Consider the following 24,465-nt stretch of genomic DNA (forward strand, 5'->3'; position numbering starts at 1 on the left):
ACAGTTTTGCAATGAAAATTTCTTTTGAGTGGATCTGATTTCCCAAAATGGCTGGCTGAGTTTCTATTATATAGCTGTGATAAATCACAAATAATAAAGCAACTTTTTTTTTCTTTTTGAGACAGGGTTTCTCTGTGTAATAGCCCTGGCTGCTGTGGAATTCAATTTATAGACTAGGATGGCCTTGAACTCACAAAGATCTGTATACCTCTGCTTCTGGAGTACTGCAATTAAAGGCAGGTGCCACAATGCAGGCTTCTTTATGTGTGTTTGGTTTTTTGTTGTTTGAGGTTTTTTGTTTTTGTTGTTTTGTTTTGTTTTTTTGAGAGTGTTTCTCTGTATAGTCCTGCCTGTCCTGGTACTCTCTGTAGACTAGGCTGGCCTTGAACATGGAGATATACTGGTGTCTGCCTTACATGTGCCATGAATAAAGGTGTGCTCCAACACACCCGGAGTGTAAAGCCACTTTTAAACTGAAGTGTAATATTAGAGGGTTAGAGTCTGTGAAGGTAGAGCTCTGGGAACGAAGTTTCAAACTTACAAGCCTATTGGATCACTCCCACTCAGACCACTACTACTGTAGTTTTCAGACCTACTGTCCTACCAAGAGTTAAAACAGGAGACAGGTATATTATACATAATGCATATGGTTTTCATCCTAAAACAAAAAGAGCAAACATTGGAAGTTAAAATTGTACTTTAGCAGGTCTCACAATCTGATTCTTTCCACATTAAAAAAAATTGTTAGTTATGTCTTCACTCTTTTAACATGTTTTTTTTTTTTAACTCATTTGTATGTCTGTGTGTGTTCATTAAGAAGCATGCATGTGATTGTCAAGAGACTTTTGGTTCTCTGTTTCCACCATGTAAGATCCAGAGAGGTAACGGAGATAATCATCTTTCCTATCAAGTATCATTACTAGCTGATGAATCTCATGGTCCAATGACATTCTTCTTTCATACCTCACAATACAGGCAATTTGACCAATGCAGTGGCACACAGTTAGTACTTATACAAGTTCTACACACTACACATTTTTCAATGTGAGATCATTATGGGTTTATGTAGAGATATAAAACACAGAAATACAGGAACATACTCCTTAAAAGGACAAGGTTTATAGAAACTATAAATTATTTCCCACATTTATTACAAACATAAAAGCTTTCACCAGTGGAGACATTTTTTTTTTTAGTATAATAGGACTATAAATGTTAAAGCCTTTTCCACATGGTTACATATGTAATGCTTGTCTTCAGGGTGAATTCCAGAGAACATTATGGCAACAGGACCTGGTGATTACTTTACACAGTGCTGACTTCTTTCCAGTGTAAATGCTTGCATGAAGGTTACAGAAACTGGAAGTGGTAAAAACGTTCTCACAATGCTAAAATTGATTAAAGTTCCTTTCCAATGTGAGATTTTTTGATGCTTGATAAAGTAAAAAGAGCAAAGTAACAGTTTCCTAAATGTTCACAAATGAAGGGTTTCTCTCCATTGTGAATGTTTTCATGACTCCTGTGCCAACTGGAACTAGTGAAGACTTTTCCACAATGCTTACAAGCTTTAGGCTACTGACTAGTGTGACTCCTTTCATGTCTGTTACGACTACTGGAGTCACTGAAGGCCTTTCCACACTGCTTACATGCATAAGGCTTCTCTCCAGTGTGACTCCTTTCATGAAGAATCATATGCCTGGATTGGATAAAGGCTTTTCCACAATGCTTACATGAATAAGGCTTCTCTCCAGTATGAGTCCTTTCATGAAGATTCAGATGACTGGATTGGGTGAAGGTTTTTGCACAATGCTTACATGCATAAGGCTTTTCTCCAGTGTGACTCCTTTCATGAAGAATCATATGCCTAGATTGGATAAAGGCTTTTCCACAATGCTTACATGCATACAGCTTTTCTCCAGTGTGAGTCTTTTCATGAATGTTCAGATGACTGGAGGAGGAAAAGCCTTTTCCACAATGCTTACATGCATAAGGCTTCTCTCCAGTATGAGTCCTTTCATGAAGATTCAGATGGCCGGATTGGGTGAAGGCTTTCGAACAATGCTTACATGCATAAGGCTTCTCTCCAGTGTGACTCCTTTCATGAATGTGCAGATGAGAAGAGCATGAAAAGGCTTTTCCACAATGCTTACATTCATAAGGCTTCTCTCCAGTGTGACTCCTTTCATGTCTGTTACGGCTACCGGAGCTGCTGAAGGTTTTTCCACAATGCTTACATGCGTAAGGCTTCACTCCAGTGTGACTCCTTTCATGAAGGTTCAAATGACTGGAGCGGCTAAATGCTGTTCCACAATGCATACATGCATAAGGCTTCTCTCCAGTGTGAATCCTTTCATGAATGTTACAATAAGCAGAACTGGTGAAGACTTTCCCACAATACTTACAAGTGTACGGCTTCTTTCCTTTGTGAGTTACTCTATGTTTCTCAAAGCATTTTGCATCTTTAAATGTTTTCCCACATTGCTTACAAATGTACCTTTTCTCTCCAATACAACTTTTTTCATGGTTGATAAGGTCACTGGAATCAATGAAGGATTCTTTACAGAGCTTACATACAAATGCTTTCATTTCTTTATGGATTCCTTCATAATTCCGATCATATGTGTATCTTCTTAAGATGTTTTCACTGAGTTTTTCTCCAGGGTGAGTTCTCTCCTGAGGCTGACCAAAAGGGAGATTCCTACAGGCTTCATTACATTGCTGATTTTTACAGAGTTTCTCTTTTGGAGAACTTTCAAGTGCCTGAAGTGATTCAGAATGGGTGATATATTTCCAGTGTTTCTGATGTGTAAAAGCTTTTGCCACAGCTTCCATATATTCAGACCATTTCCCTCTAGTTTGGTCATGGAGATACCCATCTGAGGATAAATGACCAATGACATTTCTTACATACAATGGGCTTTCATGAACTCTTATTGAAAGAGACATATCTTTATTGACCATGTTCTCTCGAATAGGCTCATTGTTTTCATCATGCTGACTGTCAAATTCATAGCCACAGTCTTTCTCAACCATCTGGGTTCTGAAAAAAATGAGAAGAGCATTACTATAGTCAAGGGAAATGTTGGAGTTTGGCTTGTGTTGATCACTACAGCTATGCTATCTCAAAGGCCACAAGAGAATGCTGCAATGTTAAGGTCAACATGGACCACATGTAAAGACCCTTTCATGCCAGGCGGTGGTGGCGCACGCCTTTAATCCCAGGACTCGGGAGGCAGAGGCAGGTGGATCTCTGTGAGTTCGAGGCCAGCCTGGGCTACAGAGTGAGTTCCAGGACAGACTCCAAAGCTACACAGAGAAACCCTGTCTCAAAAAAAAAAAGAAAAGAAAAGAAAAGAAAAGAGAAGAAAAGAAAAGAAAAGAAAAGAAAAAAAAAGAAAAAAAAGATCCTTTCATATGAAAAAGGGTATAGTGTTGACTTTACTTCTGTAAGAATTATGAAGGAGCTATATCACAGGCTTGGAGGTTTTAATAACAAGTCTTGTTCTTCCAGCAGACCAGAGATTGATGACTAGTATTCATGAGCAGGGCTCACACATTCCTGTTACTCTTTATCTGAAGGATCTGTTGCCCTCTTCTGCCTTCCACAAATGTTTTTTGCAGAGACGGTGTTCACCAGCTCACACACATACACACACACACACACACACACACACACACACACACATATATATATAAAAATAATTAAGAGACATAAAAAGAGTGAACATGAAGGCAGAAGTCCTAGTGTTAGTAGACAATAATAACATCACATAAATTCGTAAGACATTGTAGCATTCTAAATTCTCAGCCTGTGTTGGTTGGTTATCAACTCTCCCACAGCTAAGGTCATTGGAGACTAGAGACCCTCAATTGAGAAAATGGCTCAATCAGATTAACCTGGAAAGACATCAGTGGAAGTATTTCCACATTCCTGATTAATGAGGGCTTTCGCCATGTTGGGTGGTGTGTGCATACGTAGGAGTGCACGGGCTGTGTAGGAAAGGGATCTGCTGCTTAGTTTCAGTTAACTTGCACGGGCTGTGTAGGAAAGGGATCTGCTGGTTAGTTTCAGTTAACTTGCATGGGCTGTGTAGGAAAAGGATCTGCTGGTTAGTTTCAGTCAACTTGCATGGGCTGTGTAGGAAAGGTATCTGCTGGTTAGTTTCAGTTAACTTGCATGAGCTGTGTAGGAAAGGTATCTGTTGGTTAGTTTCAGTTAACTTGACACAAACTCAGACACACATTTGAGAAGAAAAAACCAAAAAGGAGACAACAGCTTTATCAAACTGACATTAGGCATGCCTGTGGGCCCATTTTCTTGATCAATGATTGAGCTGGAGTGGCCCAGCCCACTGTGAGTGGTGACCCACTAGAATTATGGGTCAGGGTTGAATAAGGTTGGTAGCTGACTCAGGAATGAGGGGCACTCCAGTAAACAGCATTTCTCCATCACCTCTGCTTCGGTTCCTGCCTCCAGATTCCTGTCATGCTTGAGTTCCTGCCCTGGTTTCCCTTTATGAAGGGACTGTGACAAGGAAGTATGGAACTGCACCTCAGAGTTGTTTTTTGTCACAGCAAAAGAATGCAAACAAAATGTAGCCCATGCTCAAAGCCTCAAAAGAATATACAGAATGATAGTAAATACTTTTAGATATGAAGAGAAGTTTTTTTGTGTGTGAAATAAACCACTGGAAAAGCTCTTTCAGAGCTTAATGTTACATGACATATTTGTAGTATTATTAGATTACAGAGATGAGATACTCAAATACTGAATGACACAATTCAATGCTCCATTACAGGAGTTTGTGCAGAATCATTTTTCCATTAGATATATTTGGACTATTTGGTAGGTTCTCAATTGTCCCATGATTCCCAAATATTTCACATAAATTATTTTCTATTGAATATAAATTACCCCAGATTTCTGCTGAAATTTTTATAATCCTCTTCAATGTTTTCTTCTAGTGCTTTCTCTAGAAGGAAAATTAAGAGAATTCATTACAACATACTCATATTTAATGTAAAAAATGATTACAATCTAGTTTTAATGACATGGGTATTCACACTAACTTCACCACACATTCCCTTCAAGAATCTAAACCACACTACACACATAAGCAGGACACAATTTTTCTCTGACTGAATAAGCAATTGGAGCATTTTTTTTTTACCTATGGAGATCAAGTTCAAAAATGTTTCCTTCATCACATCTCTGTAGAGCTTCTTTTGACTAGAATCCAACAAAGCCCACTCTCCTGAGGTAAAGTTCACAGCCACATCCTCAAGGGTCACTGGCTCCTAAGGGTGCATATATTAGGATGGTTAGTTTTAACTGACAGACTGATAGGATACAGAATCATCTAGCATATATGTTTCTGAAGACAACCTCTAAGTGATTCTGTACATACGGTTAACTGAAGAATATCTGTGGGATGCTATCTTGATTCTTGATGTAATATAGAAAGACCCACTATCTTAGTTACTATTTGATTGCCATGAGAGACATCATGACAAAGCAACTATTAGAGAAGAAAGCATGTATCAGTGGCTTGCTTACACATTTAGAGGGTTAGTCAGTGATTATCGTAGAGCAAAGCAGACAGGCATGGAGGTGGAATGGTAGCTGAATGTTTTACTTCATATCCAAAGGCAGGAGGCAAAAAGATAGACACTGTGCCTGGCATGTGCTTTTAAAACCTCAAAGACTATCCCCACTGACAAACCTCCAACAATACGGTCACATCTCCTAATATTTTCCAAAGAGTTCCACTAACTGGCGACCAAGCTTTCAAATATATGTGTCTCTGGAGTTTAGTCACTTTCAAAACAATGCACACACCAATTTTAGAGGCAGCATTTTGTGAACTGTATAGGAACTACATTAGTGGAAGGAGGGAGCGGAGACACAGACAACTAGAGAGACAACTATGCATCACTCTGTTCCTGATCGTGTGGGATCTGATCAGATGCTTCATGGGCTCGCAGTTTAAGGAGTGTACCCTTTAAATTGTGACATGAAATAAAACTCTTTTTGCCTGAAGTCACTTTTCTCAGAATCATTTATGCTAGCCAGATGGAAAGCCTAATATAAGAAATAAATAACAAACAAATAAAAGTGGGACCAGAGTAAATCTAACCAGGTTCTCTGTGAGAATTTAGAACATACTTGGAAGGAATGTGAAGGAATTGGCCAGAAAATTTTCTTCAGGGAAAAAACAAAACAAAACACTGAACAAAAACCTTAATGAATCATTCTGATAGATGATTCAAAGACAAAAATGCTGAAAGAAATGTTTGCTTCAGAAAGGTTCAGTGGGAACAAGGGCTGAGTCACAAACTAGAGTAAGGGCTATTATAGTCAAGAATATGATTCATTCTGCCCTACTTCAGAGAACTAGAAGTGAACCTGAATGTAAAGATTGTGGAGTACTTTGGTAGAGGAAATGAATGTAAAGAGCTAAATTTTTAGCTCTTATGGAGGAAGCAGTTGGAATTGATAAGTTCAATACTGTGTCCTGGAACAACAGTGAAGCAGGTAACATGGGGATAACAGAGCAATCTGGAACTCTGCTTGACATTGGCCCCGCACACAGTCTTCTTTGAACAATGAACCTAGCAACATGTGGTTATCCATGTAGGAACAATCACCTTTAGTGGGCTGTATCTATCTCTGCTTTTACTAAATTAGTAAAAGTTAGTTCTTTTAGTAATTCCACAGGAACTCTTTATTGTCTTCAAATATCATATGGGACAAAGGCTGATTTGCAATGAAGTAGTTTGAAGTGCATGTGCAGTAAGCCAAGCTGTTGTCAAAAGGAATGTTCTACAATAATATTTATTTCTTTGCCTGTTGTTACAATTTTGCCTTTTAAGTAATTGGGCCTGGATATTTTTAAATCAGTCAACAATAGGGAATGTCATGTACAGTTAGAAAGGTTACAAAATGTAAATTTCTGCCATCATCTCCAGTCACTTGAAACTTATGGGAAGTGATTGCTTTTCTTTCTGCTTTTGCTTTCTCTTCCTTCCTGTGTCAATCAGAACAGTATCAGTTGGAAACAACTGATTTTTTGTTGAGTTAATCCTACATCTGTTACACAATAATAATTGTCTATATTAAATATGAACATTGTAGTTTCGAAGAAAATCAATGGACAAAGACACAAGGTAAAAAGAGTACTCTTACTGAAACAAACTCAATGTCATCAAAACTACTCTACAATGCAGGTATCAAATTCTAAAATTCCCCAAACACTTGGAATCATATCAGTCAAAACATGGGCAGAATGGGATTGGCCCTGAAGAAGGCCATCCCTCGGTAAGAAGGTATTGGCAACCGAAGGCTTTGGGAGGATGGACACTCATTTTTCTTCAGGAATGTGCCCACCAGTAAGTATGTTGCCCATGCACTACGGATGATCACACACTTTGGGACAGCACTACCTAAACTCAGTTGGCAATAAAAAACAAAAACAAAAGATACACAAAATTAAGAGCTGGGTGTGCTGGGACTGTAGGGCTATATATGATTAAAATATATATATTAATATATATAATGTATATAGACAATTCCCATAAATAAACATATTTAAAAGGTTTCTGTTCAGGTGGAAGCTCCACCTTAACCCCCTCCCCCCATCTCTCTCTCTCAATCCTGCCCTGTCTCAGAGAACCCACAAAATGGCAGCTCCTCCCCCAGAGATGCTCAAGACCACACCAACAGGGTATTTAAACTGCCCCCTAGAAAATGGCCATGTGGCTTTTTGATCTCTTCTCCCAGTCTCCTCATACCTTTTGCTGAGCATGAGACCACTGACTCCTCCAAATTCCCCTCTGCATGTCGTCCCATTCCCACAGGAAGTAGCCAGACATGAACCAGCACCCATATACCCAAGGAGTCTGGGATGTTCAGGTGGCAAACCTTTAATCCCAGAAAAAAATGATGCAGATGCAAGTGTTCTCTAAGTTCAAGGCTAACCTGGTCAACACAGCAAGTTACAGGGTAATAAATATATTATGAATGTACTGCACCCCCAAGTTAGCATTCAAATAAGACACATTTTCTCCAGCAGGTGGAAAGCACACTTGTCTTTCTCTCATATGAACTTTCCAAATCTTTCCCAATGATCAGAAATTACACTGATGAGGAAACCAACTCTCTGAAGGCTAAAGAAAAGAGATAAAGTATTAATATTTTTTCCAAGGACTGAAATCCTGGAAATTATTTGCTACAGAATTCACACTCCCAATCCTCTCTGTATCCCAATCCTTTCTACAGTGTGAAACAAGGAGTAACAAATACAATTCCAATTGCCCAGTCAGGGCCATGGTGTCATCCAGGTCCGAGCTGCTGCTGAGGGGACCACGTCTGGGTCCGTGGCCCTACAGCAGCCAGGGACTTGAGTTGACATCTGTGGTTCCATTGCAACCAAGGGCTGTGTGGTTGCCCAGGGTCTGGTCAGCCACCTGGGACCATGTTGGTGTTCAAGGGCCATGCTGCAGCCAGGGCCATGCAGATCTGAGTGGCCTGTACTTCTACCTGGTGCCATGGGGAGGCCCTGTCAGTGCTGCAACTGACAGCCATGTCCGGGTCTAGGTCACTACTGCAGCCAGGGTCTGTGTGGATGTCCATGGCTCCTGCTGTCATCAAAGGCCATGTGGATTCCTGGGGTCTGGACTACATTGGTGTTTGAGGGCCACACTGCCACTGAGGCCATGTTTGTGCACAAGGGCTGTGGTGATATATTGTGTACCCTAACAAACTATGCCTGAAGATCAGAGAACAGAACAAGCCACTAGATTAAACATAGAGGCCAGACAGTGGTGGCACACACCTTTAATCCTAGCACTCAGGAGGCAGAGATCCATTTTGATACCTGTGAGTTCAAAGCCATCCTAGACTACATGAGATTGACTCAGTCTAGGAGGGAAACAGAGACAGACAGTGGTGGCACACACCTTTAATCCCAGTACTGGGAAGCACATATACCTTTAATCCCAGGAAGTGATGGCTGGGTGGAGAAAGGTATATAAGGCGTGAGGAGACAGGAACTAGAGGTGCTTCTGCCTGAAGCCTTTTCCGCTAAGGAAGCTCATTCAACTAGAGGACCCATCGGCTGAGAAGTTGGTGAGGTGAGACATGGCAGGATCTTGTTCGATCATTTAGCATTTATACCAACATCTAGCTCCGGGTTAATTATCAATAAGACCATTTAGAATTTGCATTACAAAGGTCATGCTGCTGATAGGGCCATGCCAATCTGGGTAGACTGCACTGCCACCTGAGGCAATGGTGACATCCAGACCTGACTACATGGAGGACCTTGTCTGGGTCTGTGGTCCTACCACAGCCAGGGTGCATGTTGAATTGTGGAGCTGTGTTGCCACCAGCGGCCATGTTGAAGCCTGGGGTCTGGACAACAACCTGTGGGGGGGTAGCCGTGCTGCATAGAGAGCCATCCTGATCAGGGGGGCCTGTGTTGCCACCTGGAGCCATGGCATCATCCAGGCCTGAGCTGCTACTGAGGGCCATGTCTGGGCCTGTGGTCCTGCTGCAGCTGGGGTCTGTGTTGATGTCTGTGGCCCATGTTGCCACAGGGGGCCATAGCAATTATGCATGATGAGGTCAAGGGTCTCAAAAAACCAACCAAACAAACAAACAAATCAGCACAAACAGAAGTCCAAGAGGAGAAGAGCAACTGCACAGACCACCCACATCCCCACACAGCAGTCTGGCCTCAGCATCATCAATGTGCCAGAACTGCGAACACACGTAAGCATGAGTTCATGGCAAGGACTCACCCCAGAGTGCTGGGGGTTGCAGGGAAGCAGCTTCACCAGGACAGAAGGGTGGGGGACTTGGGGCTCAAGCCTGCCTGTGGGGTGCACACTTCAAGTGCACGTGGGCATAGGCATTGCTGCCAGACTCCAGGTTGCACTGGACTGTAGAGCACAGGGTAAATTTCACATCGTGGCCCCACACAGCTCCAAAGCCGCTAGAGTCCTGAACCGCCACCCAGGATTCCAGGAGCCCAAGGCTCACTCACCATTTTTTGCATCTAGGTGAATCTAGATGTCCTCCGGAAGAGGACTGCAAGCAGTACAACACACAGTCACATACAAAAATAGTCCTCACAAGGATCCCTTCTGCCAAGCAAAGGTTAAAATAGGCTTCTGAGTCAGCACACTATGACTATCCATGATCCCCATCAGACAATTCATTTCTTCTAGTAATATTGTCCCTGACTGGCTAACTGTACTCATCCCACTCCTCAGGCTATAATATCAAAACATTTTAGGAATGTTCAATTGCAAGGCCATAATGCCACCACTCTTGAGGAAGGACTTCTGTGAATTCAAAGCCACATGATCCAGGGCTATAGGGTGAGACTCTGACTCAAAACCAAACAAACAAGCTGGACATGGTAGCACGAGTCATGAGTCCTGAGCCAGAGGAGGATCACTAAATTGGAGGCTAGCCAGGTCCAGAGAACTAATTCCAGGACAGACAATACTACCCAAAGACACTTGTCTGGAAAAAACAAACAAAACTAACAAAGCAAGAAACAAACAACCAACCAAAAAAAAAAAAAACTGAGTTAAAAACCAAAACACCTTAACATGTTATTACAGCACTCTGGAATAAATCTATTCCGTTTTGGGATTTCATTGCATTGTAAAACAACATGCTCTGGGATTTTGGCTACACTCACTCCCTTCCTCACATACACAGTGTCCCCCACATGCCTTTTCCACAAAGTAGTGCCTCAAGTTTGCTCTGTACATTCTGAACTCACACCCTAAAGGACAAAAAACAAAACAAAACAAAACAACCAACAATAGAAGCAGGCCCCAGGTAGATTTAAGCACAGGAACCACATAAAGGGCTTGATAGGAAACCTGAAAGATTAGAGATGCAGCAAAAGACCATGACTTTCTCACACTTCATGTTTCAATGTATCCATTTTCTGCCAAGAAAATTAAGACACACCACCAAGGGAATACAATTCCTCAATGAATGGATAAAACAGACATACATTCCATGAGTACTCTACTAAGGACTCAGAATTCTCTGAACTTCAGAAAAGGTTTTTCTTGTGCAAGGTCATAAAGAAAGCCATCATATACTAGAGTAAAAACTCCCAATGCGAAGGAAAGGAACAAAGGCAAGGATATACAGTAATGAATGGGACTGCGGGCAGTTTAAGAAACAGGAACTTGTTCTTAATTACAAATAGAAAACTTATTCAGCAAGGACTAAACATGGACTCACTTTTTAATTAGGATTTAACATAGGACAACAGGAACTTCTTTGTAAGTCTCTTAACTGCAAACAAAATGCTTAGCCTGCAAGGTACATATTTTTTTTCCCTCTTTTGGTCTCCTATTAACTTGTGAGGTATTTTTTTCCTGTTTTAGTCTCACACTCAGTACCCCATGTCATAGCTCACAATAATCAGTGACTCCTTGTCCAGGGGATACAATGCCATCTTTTGGCACCAACCACACAAGTGATGTGTTGATGTACATGCAAGAAATCTGACTGCTAACAGGATCATTCTGACTGCTAACAAAGAGCCCCACCATGGTCATTCTCTAGTGATGATGCAGAGACCTGACATGATTTAACACTGTGACCTCATCATGCCTGCTATTGCTTACTGAGTCATGAAATAGTTCCTTCAGCATCAAAATATTCACTAGAGTAATAATGTTACTCACACACACATTAAGATTTATTCATTTCATTTCTTGAGTATGGATGGTTTTCTTGCATGTACATCAACACATCACTTGTGTGGTTGGTGCCAAAAGATGGCATTGTATCCCCTGGACAAGGAGTCACTGATTATTGTGAGCTATGACATGGGGTACTGAGTGTGAGACTAAAACAGGAAAAAATACCTCACAAGTTAATAGGAGACCAAAAGAGGAAAAAAAAAATACACCTTGCAGGCTAAGCATTTTGTTTGCAGTTAAGAGACTTACAAAGAAGTTCCTGTTGTCCTATGTTAAATCCTAATTAAAAAGTGAGTCCATGTTTAGTCCTTGCTGAATACTTTCTCTATTTGTAATTAAGAACAAGTTCCTGTTTCTTAAGCTGCCCGCAGTCCCATTCATTACTGTATATCCTTGCCTTTGTTCCTTTCCTTCGCATTGTATCCTCCTAGGAGTGTGTAAGGGCCAACCCTCGCATTCCTTGGAACACCTTAGCTCTCCTATAAGAGGGACTTCAAGAGGCCAGCAGAGGCTGCTCTCAATAATCGTGACTTAGGGTGAGGCAGCCGGCTGGCCAATCCCGGGTGAACCCAGAGAGCTTCAATTCTACAATCGCGAACTTGGTCTTTTCTCCTCCTGTATCCCATATTTACCACTGGGAATCTACCCTGGTCCTCTCTGGAAGAGAGTGCTGTGCTCTGAACTGCTGAGTCATCTCTCCATTCCTTATTCACATTAACCATTTAGAAGTAAACAGTAAAATTCACAAATATTTCCTTCAGAAGTCTACTAAATTTGGTCTCTAATCATGTATATAAGTGATGTTCTTTATATCAGAGGGACTGTTTTCACTGTCCTCTTAGTTGAGCAACCTCCATCTTGGGGAGTTCCAAAGTGTCCCATTGCATAAGAGTATCACAGCTGAGTGTGTTGACATTGTAAAACCCCTCATGAAGGAACAGAGGAAGGCACACATTCTCACCTGAGGATGCAGCTGAGGAGGTCTGGGAAAAGGATAGAGAATATGGAGGCAGGGAAGAATGAAAGAGATAGGAGAGACTTTCTGCAGCTCCTGGGAAATTCTCATGCCTGCTGAGTAAGGCTTTCCAGGTGCAATTAGCTAAGGGAAGTGCTGGAAACCAGCTCCAGAAGGGTTCAGGCCACAAAGAAGGGAAGGAAGTGACTGACAGGATCTGGGGGGTGAATCAGGATGGCTGCCGTCTATGGAAATAAAATGCTACCCCTTTTATTCTCTCTAATTGTACAACAGTTTAGCCACAGGCAAGATTGGAAGCAGCCCAATGACTCTGGGATGAAAGTGGCCATCAACTTTATCACAGCATTTTTCCTGGGACAAAAGCCCACCCAAAATTTTCAAAAGGAAAAGGTGACTCCCACAAAATATAGTGAGGATCACCAAAAATGAAAGTAAAACGGTGCTGGAGAATTGCTAGACAAAGTCAAAATGCTAGAGCTTTGTCAAGCAGTAGTGACTGTCATGCAGTCCCTGCCAGGGAACAGTGATCAAATCCCTATAAATAATTCCTGTTCTATGTGCTTTAAGGAATCAAAGAAACACTTGAGATCCCCAGAGGGACTGTGACAGAATCCTGCCTCAGTTTGTTGTTGGGACCTTGGGAGGAATTGCGTGACATCTCCCCTTCAGAAGGAACTTTAGCAACACTTGACTTGTTCATAGGGTACCCATGTTACCCAGCATGTCATATTCTATCACAGCAACAGCAAATGGGTTAAGACATCCATCTTCATTGGGTTGTAACAGCAAATATTTTCCTGATCGACATGCATGGAAACTTCCATGCTTAGAGTGACAATGTGACTATGAACTATGACTATGAAAAACAGGCATCTCCTGTGAAGACTGACAGTTCACAAAAATCATATCTCTCATGAGAAAGGCAGGTATGACACCACAGATCTACAGTTTCAGAAGTCAGGAGTCTGAGGCCGAAGGACTGCACTCCAGAACAGCCTAAGCCATCCTTCCACTTCCAAGATAGTGAGACCCTGTCTGTAATGGAGACTTTAGTGCGAAGCTTCTTCCTAGAGTGATTCCCACGAGTAAACAAGTTTTAGGAACTGATCTCCAGCATTTGAGAAGTGTCTAAAAAGGAGCAGATCACCTAGTGAGATGATTAAGTACCTGGCTTCACACAACAGCTGGACATCTCACTTCCTGACGTATGGACTCTGTATATTGCTATGTTGTTTACTGAAATGCAGATTGGGGGATTTCTAAATTTCCTTTGAATGCTTTCTTTTCCAAGGGTCATTCAGAAGTGTGATGCTTAGTTTCCCTGAGTCTAAGTACTTTCTCTAGCATCTACTGCTGAAGATATGCCCCTTCACTCCATTGTGGTTAAGTAGGACACAAGTTATTTCAGTCTCCCTTATTTGTTGACACATACTTTGGGTCCTAGCATATTGTCAGTTTTCAAGAAAGATGAACTAGCTTTCTGAGAAGAATGTGTGCTCTTTAGTGTTCTTTTAAGTGGTCTATAGATTCCTATAGGGCCTATATATATATGATATTAATTCCAATGACAGTTTTGTTTATGTCCAAATGGCACCCCATTTGGTGACACTAGGGTTATTGAATGCTCCTATAGTATTGAACTTTTTCTGTAAATTTTGATACTGTGATCACATCAGTCAAAAAGAGTTTTTTCCTTAAGAACCCCTTAAGGTCCTTAAGAAGACCACCCCTTGAGGGCATTGTTGCCCACCTTTTTTTTGTTGTTGTTGTTTTGTTTTTTTTCAAGACATGGTTTCTCTTTGTAACTTTGGAGCCTGTCCTGGAACTTGCTCTGTAGACCAGCGTAAGATGAATTTCTAAACCGTATTATTAATAAAAAAAAACCCAGAGCCAGGTATTGGGGTGAAAGCTGAAAGATTAGAGAGCAAACCAGCCATATCTTACCTCTAGGAAATCCTCAGCCAAAGAGAGCTACTTCCTGTATACTCATGCCTATATACCTTTCTGCGCCCTGCCATCTTACTTCCTCTCTCAGCCTAGCTACATCACTTCTCTAACATCAGAAAGCATAAGACTCAATTCTGGACGGGTAACCAGCTGAGGGAGGGGAACAGAGGGGAGAGGAAGGAAATGATAGGTGATGAGGGGAATCAATCCACATGAGCACAAACAGAAGAAGAGGAGGAGAAGGAAAACCTCACAGCACACGGAAGACCCTTCACAGCACAGTCTGGACTCAGCATCACCAACCCGCCAGTTCTTTAACATCTGTGCAGGTGCAGTTCCATGGACTCATCCAAGTGTGGAGAATTGTAAGGAAGCAGCTTCATCAGCAGCACAGAAGAATAGGGGACATGGGGCTCAAGGCTGCCTGTGGGGTGCACACTTCAGGTGCACTTGGAGATGGCCATTGCTGTTCCAGACTGGGCCACACAGCCCCAGGGGAACCTTCAGTTGGGGTTCTGCATATCTCCAAAGGAGCTAGTGTCCCAATGCTGCCACCCAGGAATCCATAAACCCAAGGTACACTCATCGTTCCGTGCTTCTGATGTTTCTAGCTGTCCTCATAAAGAAGCCTGCTGCCATTAGAACACACAGTCACCCAAGCCTGGACTTAACATTGCTCCCCTCTGCAACACCAAGTCTAAAGTGGCAGCATGGGCAGCACCCTATGACTATCAAAGATCCCACTGGACAGTTTATTATTTTTGGTAATAAGGTCTCTGAATGGCGAACTGTTCTCACTCTGCCTCCTCTGCATTATTTAATAAAACATTTTAGGCAAGTTCTGGTGTAAAGCCTTACTGTCAGCACACTTGAGGAAGCTGGTCTTCTGAGAATTCAAAGCCATTCAGGGCTACTCAGTACTCCCCACCTGCCTTTTCCACGAAGATACTGCCTTCAGTTTGCTCTGTAGATTCTAAACTCATGCCCCAATGGTAAAGAACATGACTTCAAGGTAGGAGAAGGCTCCAGGTGGGTTTGAGCACAGGAACTTGGTATAGGGCTGGATAGGAAATCTTAAGGATTAGAGATGAGGCAACAGCCCATTGCTCAGATCCATTTGTGAGTTCATTTTTTTACAAGTCAGAATAGCCAAGAATAAGAAAACAAATGATAGTAAAATTCGTCTAGGGTTTAGAGAGATAGCTCTGTGGTCAAGAGTGTCTGCTGCTCTTGATACCAAGTCATGTGGCTCCCAAGTGCCTGTCACTTCAAGTCCAGGGGCCTGACATCTTCCTTGGGCCGCCATTGGAACCAACACTCTCATGGTAATATAACAGACATGACTGAAGGTGAGGCACGTTCGTAACAGAAAGTGCTTACATAAAAAACTTAGATCCCAATCCTAGTAACTTGGCAACATACCTGGGACAAAAAGAAAATATCTCACTCAAAATGAGTAGAAGGCAAGGGGTAACCACACTGCAAGCTTTCTGTTGTTTCTGTTTTTGAGGATATCCAGTTTTAATTCATGATGTTCACACAAAATACATCTGTTCTTCAGGGCAGGAATTTTTCTTCTCTCAGTTTCTTGAAATTATTTCTGTGCTTTTGACCTTGAGTTTCTTTTCCTATTCTATTCCTACTATTCTTAGATTGGTATTTTCATACTGTCACAGATTTCATAGATGTTTTGTGCCAAGAGTTTTAGATTTAACATTTCCTTTGACCTATATATTCATTTCTTCTATCGTGTCTTCAATGGACTAGATTCTTTCTTTTACATCTTGTACTGTCATGGTGAGCCTTGTCTCTGAGGTAAGGTTTGAGTTTCTAATTTGGCATTTCCATATTTACTTTTGTTTGGGTTTTCTTTATTGATTCTATTTCCATTTTCATGTCTTAAACTGTTTTATTAATTTTCTTCTGCTGGCTTTTTTTCATAGATTTTTAAAGGCTTTACTTATCTCTTTTTTAAAGATCTTTATCATTATCATAAGGGCTATTTTAAGGTCTTTTTCTTATGCTTCAGCCATGTTGCACTGGTCAGGGCCTATTGTGGTGGGATAGCTGTGCTGTAGTAGAGACATTGTACTAGCTGTTGTGAATTTTTTTTTTTTTCACACTGGAGTCTAGGCATCTTGGTTTAGGAAGATTGTAATTCTAGGTGCTGATACTGGTCTTGTGCTTATTGGGTGACTGTGCTGTTCCTTGGGTTCTGTTCCCCTCTCCATTTTTTAGCATTCTGTGCTGGCTATGTTTTCCCTGGACTGAAATGCCTCTGGGATAAGTCATGCACTGGGACTTCCAGAAAAAAGTATTTCTAGGTATTGGGAGTTGGAACTTATGACTGGAGGTGTGATAGAAGGGGGGAAGTGCTGAGGGAGTCCACAGGAAGAAGGAGAGCAGGGTGTTCCACTAGGATCTGTTCAGTTTCCTCAGACACAGTGCAGACAGTGAGGAGAAGCCACAGCAGAAGGTCTGCTATAGAGCTGGGCATTAGAATGGGAGATTGGAGTTGGAGGAATGAAGGTAGATATGAAGATCTGCTCTTAGCCAACCTGCTTAGCTGGTCAAATGGTCTGCATGGGGAGGTCCTTGAACCATTCAGAGTTGAGTTTTGTTCAAAGTGAGAGGTAAGATTCTAGCTTCACTAGTCTGCACTTTGAAACTACATTAAGATTCTATCTCCTCCCAGTCAACATGGCCTTCAAAAGGAATACAAATGCCAACAAATAGTGGCATGGATGTGAGTCACAGGCAACCTTTGTATACTGTTGGTGGAAATGTAAAGTAGTTTAGCCTTTCTGGAAAACAGTCCATAGGTTTCTCCAAAAACCAGATATAGAGCTGAAGAGATGGCTTCAGCAGTTAAGAGAAAAGGTTACTCTTGCAGAGGACCCAGTTCTATTCCCAGAACCTACATGATATCTCACAACTATATGTAACTCCAGTTCTAGAGGATATAACACCCACTTTTGGCCTCCAAGAACTCTACACATAAGAGGTACATGGGCATACATTCAGGTAAACACTTATGTAGATAAAAACAAATAAATTTTTAACAATTTGAATTAGACTTACCATGTGACCTCGTTATACCACTTCTGGGCATATATGCAGAGAACTCTATATCATATTATAGAGATAATTATATATCCATGTTCATTGCAGCTCCATGGAGAATAGCTATGAAACAGAATCAAACAGTTACCCATCAACTTATGAATAGATAATGAAAATGTGATACATACACACACACCCCCACACACATAACACACACACAATTTTGTACTACTCTCCTGTATTTAAAAAAAAAGTGAAACCATGAAAATTTCAGGAAAAAGGCATAGAATTAGAAAAATTTTGAGTGGGATCACCCATGGCCAAAAAGAGAAATGATGAATGGCCTTTCTCATACAAGGTTCTTAGTTTCAAATCTTTTGTTTATGTGTGGTTTTAGCACAAAGTACATGTGGAAGGAGGGGCTAGAAAGGTTATGGATTGGGAGGATGCATGGGGTCTATGGTGAAGAATATATTAAAGTCATAGTAGAGAAGGGAATACTGGAGACAGAGGTTTCAAGCTGGTGGTGGAGTGACAGAGACGGGTAGAGGAGGGGCCAGAAGGCTTAAATGAAATGAAGTGTGCATGAAGAAGTTACTTGGGAACCTATGATCTTGCACGACAACATAAACACATATGCATATCGTCAGTGGGGAGAGTAGTCCATATGTGATCTGAATGAACAAGGAGGCTGAAGGTTTAAACAGGAATGAGGACAGAGTGTAGAGGAAAGGAGGGTAAGGAAGTGGGTTAAAGAAAGCTATACATGGGGCTGGAGAGATGGCTCAGAGGTTAAGAGCACTGGCTGCTCTTCCAGAAGTCCTGAGTTCAATTCCCAGCAACCACACGGTGGCTCACAGCCATCTATAATGAGATCTGGTCCCCTCTTCTGGCATTCACCAAACATGCAGGCAGAACACTGTGAACATAATAAATAAATAAATAAATACATAAATAAATAAATAAATCTTTTTTTAAAAAAAGAAAGAAAGCTAACCATGTATTTTAAAACCTTATGAAACACCACTTTGTAAGGTACTTAAAAATAATTTTTGTGGGAGGAAAAGAGAACACCACTATGAAGTCCTGATGGGCATAGAAGTCTCTGTGTAGGCCAAGCTATGTACTTTGTATGTAGACCATCATAACCACAAACCCACCAAGCTCTGAACAAGCAGATATTACCACCCATTACCATTAGTGAAGAAGCTGGTCCCAAAATGGACTGAGGTGTACTTTGAGGTACCAGCCCCTACTGAAATCCTAGTTTCGGTTGATGCTTCTGAGGGAGGGAGAGTCACTTTTCTTTAGAAATGTGGCCACTGGTAGATTCACCTGTCACAGTGTATGACCCCATGCACACTGTAAATGAGGGCTGCACTAACTGGATTCAGTGGGGTAGAAGAAAATTATTTAAAGAAATAGGAGCTGTCTCAATTCTTTCATTTTTCTATCACTAGCTTAATCTATGTTATTCTGAAAATAGTTCCTCATTTCTTTACTCATCAGTCCTACAGGTGCTGAGATTTCAACCATGAGCCATTATGATCAGCAACACCTAATATTTTCCATCCCTTCAATAATGGACTCACAACTATTACACACCATCTCTAATACGGAGTTCCTTTTCCTGTAGAGGAAATAAACTTAGGTCTCATATTCTAATGTTCTGTCACTGTCCTCTAACCAGTGTACACAAACACACACACATACACACACAAACACATGCATACACATACGCACACACGTGCTCACACGCTAGCACGTGCACTCACAAGTAACTGACATTTAAACTGAAATCTGTAATGACAATTTTTATGCTTTGTTGTATAACAACTTTGTTGTGATAAGCTAGGTTTTGCTTAATATTCCTTCTTTAAGAGTTATTTTAATTTCAGAAGAGGAATGTCTGCTGAGGTAGCCTGTCTCCCTTGGGCAAATAACTTCAGGAAAGAGAGACTACATTGTGGTGGTACTGTATTCCCCAAAATATTGTGCACCCTAATAAACTTATCTGGGGTCAAAGACAGAACAGCCACTAGATACAAAGGCTAGAAAATGGTGGCACTCACACCTTTAATCCTAGCATTCCAGAGGTAGAAATCCCTCTGGATCTCTGTGAGTTCAAGGCCACATTGGAAACAGCCAGGCATGGTGACTCACGCCTTTAATCCCAAGAAGTGAGTCTTTAATCCCAGGGAGTGATGGAAAAAACAGAAAGATATATAAGGCATGAAGAGCAGAAACTAGAAGCATTTGGCTGGTTAAGCATTTGGCTGGTTAAGCTTTCAGGCTTTGGAGCACAGTTCAGCTGAGAGCCATTGGGATGAGGACACAGAGGCTTCCAGTCTGAGGAAACAGGATCAGCTGAGGATCCGGCCAGGTGAGGTTAGCTGTGGCTTGTTCTGTCTCTCTGACCATCCAGCATTTCACCCCAATGCCTGGCCCCGGGCTTGATTTTATTAATAAGAACTTTTAAGATTCCTGCTACACTACAGAGCAGCACATAGCCCAGGAAGCTGCATCAACTTCCTCAGTCCCAAGCCCCTTCCAGGGCCCTCCCTATAAGGGCCCCAGGCAGCTTGATCCCAGTGCACAGCAGGAAAGTCAGTGTCATTTGCTGTCTGTGCTAATGACCAGTATTGTCTGTTAAGGTCAGACTCTGGTCTCTTTCCAGCCTTTTGTCTCTTCGTTCTGCAACCTAAATTCTAACGCTACTGAAATTATTAATACTTTTTTCTACAAAGAAGTTAATTCAAACAAAAAACAAAAAACAAAAAAGCACTGATTAAGTACTCCTTCATGCAATTTCTTCTATTTGGAGAAGCAGCCTAGAGCAAAACAAAGAAAGAACAATCCAGTCCCAAGCCTATGACCCCCTTCACAGAGCTCTCAAAGGGCAAGCCTGGGAGAGTGCTTCAAAAAATGCCAAGTTTTGCCTCAGAAACAGGCAGTGCAGAAAAAAATCTAATTAAAAAATTCTCTTCCTCTGAGACTGGGAATTTTGACCCACTCTTACAAAGGGAATAATCCATTCCTCTTACCATCATCATTTTTAAAAGGACGGGGCATGCGTACGCGCGCGCGCACACACACACACACACACACACACACACGATAAGGAGTTGGGGGCGGGGGGATGTAGCTTAAGGGCAAAGCCTGTGTTGAACTTATGTCAGGCCTGGCTTACTGTTCAGTACTAAGGAAAGTGTAAAATCATAAACGTGATGACAGGAAGAACCTAACGCAGCACAGACACACCCATAAGGGACACCGCTCAGGTCCCTTCACACCACAGACTGGACTCAATGTCACCAACCTGGCAGCACAGGTCAGGAGGCCTTGTGCACAGCTGTCTGCTTTGCACACAATCCCAGTGCTTTGAGAAGATCAGAGCGAGTGTAAGAGTGCAGGGCACATTCTACACATGGCCAGGGAACACCCAGGCCTCCGCTCCACAGCCTCAGCAATGGCACAAACATACAACCTACAATTCCAGAAGCCTTGGACAAACTCACCCTTTCCTGCTTCTGAAGGATCAGGGTATCCTCCCTATAAACCTAAAATCAGCAGAACACAATGTGGTACAGGTCCAACATAACACACTTCAGCATCTACACTGGATTCAAACCCAGTGGCAATGGTGTGGCTTTTTGAATATCCATCCACCTCACTGGACATTCGATGAAGGGAATTAACAGCATTCCTGATTGATGAAAGAAACTTAAGGCCTGGATATTCCTGACTGGAGATCCTGAGGCCAAAACCAATACAGATGGGGTAGGAGGAATCCCTAGGTCTGTGCAGACACAGGAGCAGAAGGGGCCTGCTATGTAAACTATGTAAACCCAAGAGTTTGGAACAAGGTAAACTCATCTGAGGCGTTTTCACACCTTATGTTTCAACTCATCCATTTTCTAATGTTTTTTAGTTAAAATATTATTTAGCTGCTATAATACTTGGTTAAACCTTGACAGTGAATGATTTTAAATAAACTTAAGTCTCAATTTGTTAATTAGAAATATGACATATTTAGTGAAACTATTAGCAATTATTTTGAAGAAACATAATATTTGGGGGTATAATTTAAGGATATTAATTACTTAAGGGAGTCTGAAATCACAGGACTAAGTTATTTTCTCAATCTTTACATTTTAGGAATCACAGAGGCTAAAGCTGTCCACAGGGCTAGGGCAGGTAAAAAGTTCTGCAAGCCTGAAGAGCTCCAACCCTACTGAAGATGTGTCCGTACAAAAATGAATAGTGACTCACTGCTGGTGAGAGTTTAAAGTGCTGGAATTAATAAGCAAATCAGTGTGTGCTTGCCTCAATAGCAGGAAACAGAAATACTATTTCACCAAGGTATAAATTTCTCTGAATATAATGAAAACACTCAAAACACTATAACACATACATGCACACACATGGTCATTGCTGCTCTTGTCCAATAGCTAGAAAAAGAATCAGCCTGGATCTCCATCAGCTGATATCCATGTGATGGAGATGCAGCACATAAACACAATGATTTCCACTCAGCAATGAAGAAAACTGATATGAAATTTCCAGCAAATGGTGTAAGTGAAAATGTAATTACATTGAGTCAGGTAACCAAAGCCCACAAAGTCAGGCATGATGATGCAAGACTTTAATCCCAGAATGCATGAGGCAGAGGAGGGTGATCTCTGAGTTCAAGATTAGACTGGTCAACACTAGGAGATCCATGGCTACAAAGAGAAACCCTATGCCAAAAACAAAACAAAACAAATGAATACCTAAAGTCAGGTGGTGATGGAAAAACCCTGTCTCAAAAAAGGAAAAAAAAAAAGAAAGAAAGAAAAAATAACAAATTATAAATTAACAATTAAATGAATATCAAAATAACTATACACTGAAGCATAACAAATATATTATAAATGTGCTCCACACTCAAGTCAACATTCAAATAAAGAACATTTTCTCCACCAGGAAGAAAGCACACTTGTCTTTCTCTCATGAACACTCTGAAGGTTCCCAAATGGTCAGAAATTACACTACCTACATAAACCAACTGTCTAGAGGCAGAAAGAAAGAGATGAAGTATTACTTTTTCCCACGGTCTGAAAATGTGGAAACCGCCTGCTACAAAACTGACACTCCCAATCCCTTCTGTTTAAAGCGGCTTACAGCAAAACTACCCCAGCAACAAAACTACACCGCCAGTTCCACGAAGCTCTTAGCCAGTTTCACTGGCCTTTTCTGCAACGTTGTGGAAACTTTTCAAAATTCCAATTTGGGACTCTAAAAAGGTCACTGCAAACCAAAAGTGAAGCAGATTGAAATTTCTGTCTTTCTTCAGACTGGTAATTTTGGCCAACTGCAGTCAGGAAAACAATTAAAAATTCTCACACATTATCATTTTTAAAAAATGGAAGAAAAATGCAAACACCATACAGGATGAGTTGTTAAGGGACACGCAGTTTTGTAGGAAACTTTTTTTTTCTTTTTTTGGTTTTTCGAGACAGGGTTTCTCTGTGTAGTTTTGGTGCCTGTCCTGGATCTCGCTCTGTAGACCAGGCTGGCCTTGAACTCACAAAGCTACACCTGGATCTGCATCCTGGGTGCTGGGATTAAAGGCGTGCGCCACCGCCGGCTGTGGGAAACTTCTTTAATACAAAGAGGCATGGGAAACAAGCGAAGAGAGACCAGATGGGAGAAGTGAGTGGAGAGAGGAGAAAACTCCAAGTTAAAACAAAAAAAAAAAAACAAACAAACAAACAAAAAAAAAACAAAACAAAAAAATCACTCAAAACGGAAGCACAAGAGGAGAAGGGAAACTTTAAGGATCACCCATGTCCAGACACAACCCAATCTGGACCAACCCGCCAGCGCTGCAGAGTCTGTGTAGCACAGTTCATGACAAGGAGTCACCCAAGAGTACTGAGGATTGCAGGGAAGCAGCTTCACCAGAACAGAAAAGGGGGGGGGGGGGGATCGGGGCTCAAGGCTCCCTGTGGGGTGCACACTTCAAGTGAAAGTGGGCATAGGCACTGCTGGGCCAGACTCTACCTTCCAGTGGACTGCTCAGCACCAAGGGAAACTCCAGGTGCTGGCCCCGCAAAGGAGCTACTGTCCCAAACCCGCCACCAAGATTCCAGGAGCCAAGGGACACTCACCATATCGGACTTCCGATGTGCCTCGGTGTCCTCCCAAAGAGAACGGCAGTCAGCAGAACACACTACCGCCTAAAACACACTATCGCCTAAAACAAATCCTCACATGGACCCCAGACTAAGCAAAGCGTTAAAAAAAAAAAAAAAAAAAAAAAAAAAAAAAAGGCTTCCGGGTCGCACACAGACTATCCGTGCTCCTGATTGGGCAGTTCCTTTTATACTGTCGTCCCTGATTGGCGAACTATACACTAGCCGCACCTAAAATATCTAAACATTTTAGAAAAGGTCAGGCGAAAGCCCTACTGCCAGCACGTTTAAGGAAGGCAGACTTCTGTGAATTCAGAGGCATTAAAGGCTACATGGTGAGTTCCTGACTCAAACCAAACAAATATGCCAGACACTGTGGCAGGGTTTCTCTGCGTAGCCCTGGCTGTCCTGGAGTTCACTTTGGAGATCTGCCTCCCTCTACCTTGCAAGTGCTGGGATTAAGGGCATTCGCAACCACGCCCTGCCAATGGCAGGCAATTTTTAATCCCTGAAATGCTGGGGCAGAGGCAAGAAGATCACTAAATTGAGGCTCACTTGGTACAG

At 41.7% G+C, this 24,465-nt stretch overlaps 1 protein-coding gene across 1 annotated transcript; it reads right to left on the bottom strand.

The window, feature by feature from the left end:
• Nucleotides 1-1,035: 1,035 nt before the first annotated feature.
• LOC131900735 (zinc finger protein OZF-like) lies at nt 1,036-23,991 on the bottom strand. Its single transcript, XM_059252053.1, has 5 exons — nt 23,878-23,991; nt 17,744-17,848; nt 5,172-5,298; nt 4,916-4,973; nt 1,036-3,040 (listed from the first exon to the last, which is right to left on the bottom strand). Exons 2-5 carry the CDS (start codon nt 17,744-17,746, stop codon nt 1,573-1,575), a joined length of 1,656 nt encoding a protein of 551 aa, XP_059108036.1. The 5' UTR covers nt 17,747-17,848; nt 23,878-23,991; the 3' UTR covers nt 1,036-1,572.
• Nucleotides 23,992-24,465: the final 474 nt, after the last annotated feature.

This window comes from Peromyscus eremicus, unplaced genomic scaffold (genome assembly GCF_949786415.1).
Source record: "Peromyscus eremicus unplaced genomic scaffold, PerEre_H2_v1 PerEre#2#chr22_unloc_1, whole genome shotgun sequence".
Taxonomy (NCBI): domain Eukaryota; kingdom Metazoa; phylum Chordata; class Mammalia; order Rodentia; family Cricetidae; genus Peromyscus; species Peromyscus eremicus.

Excerpts from the sequence above, each read along its gene's own strand:
- LOC131900735 (XM_059252053.1), bottom strand. Across the intron at positions 4,974-5,171 it reads TTTGAACTTGATCTCCATAG|AGAAAGCACTAGAAGAAAAC; the intron begins GTAAAAAAAAAA and ends TTTTCCTTCTAG. Across the intron at positions 3,041-4,915 it reads AATTTCAGCAGAAATCTGGG|AACCCAGATGGTTGAGAAAG; the intron begins GTAATTTATATT and ends CATTTTTTTCAG.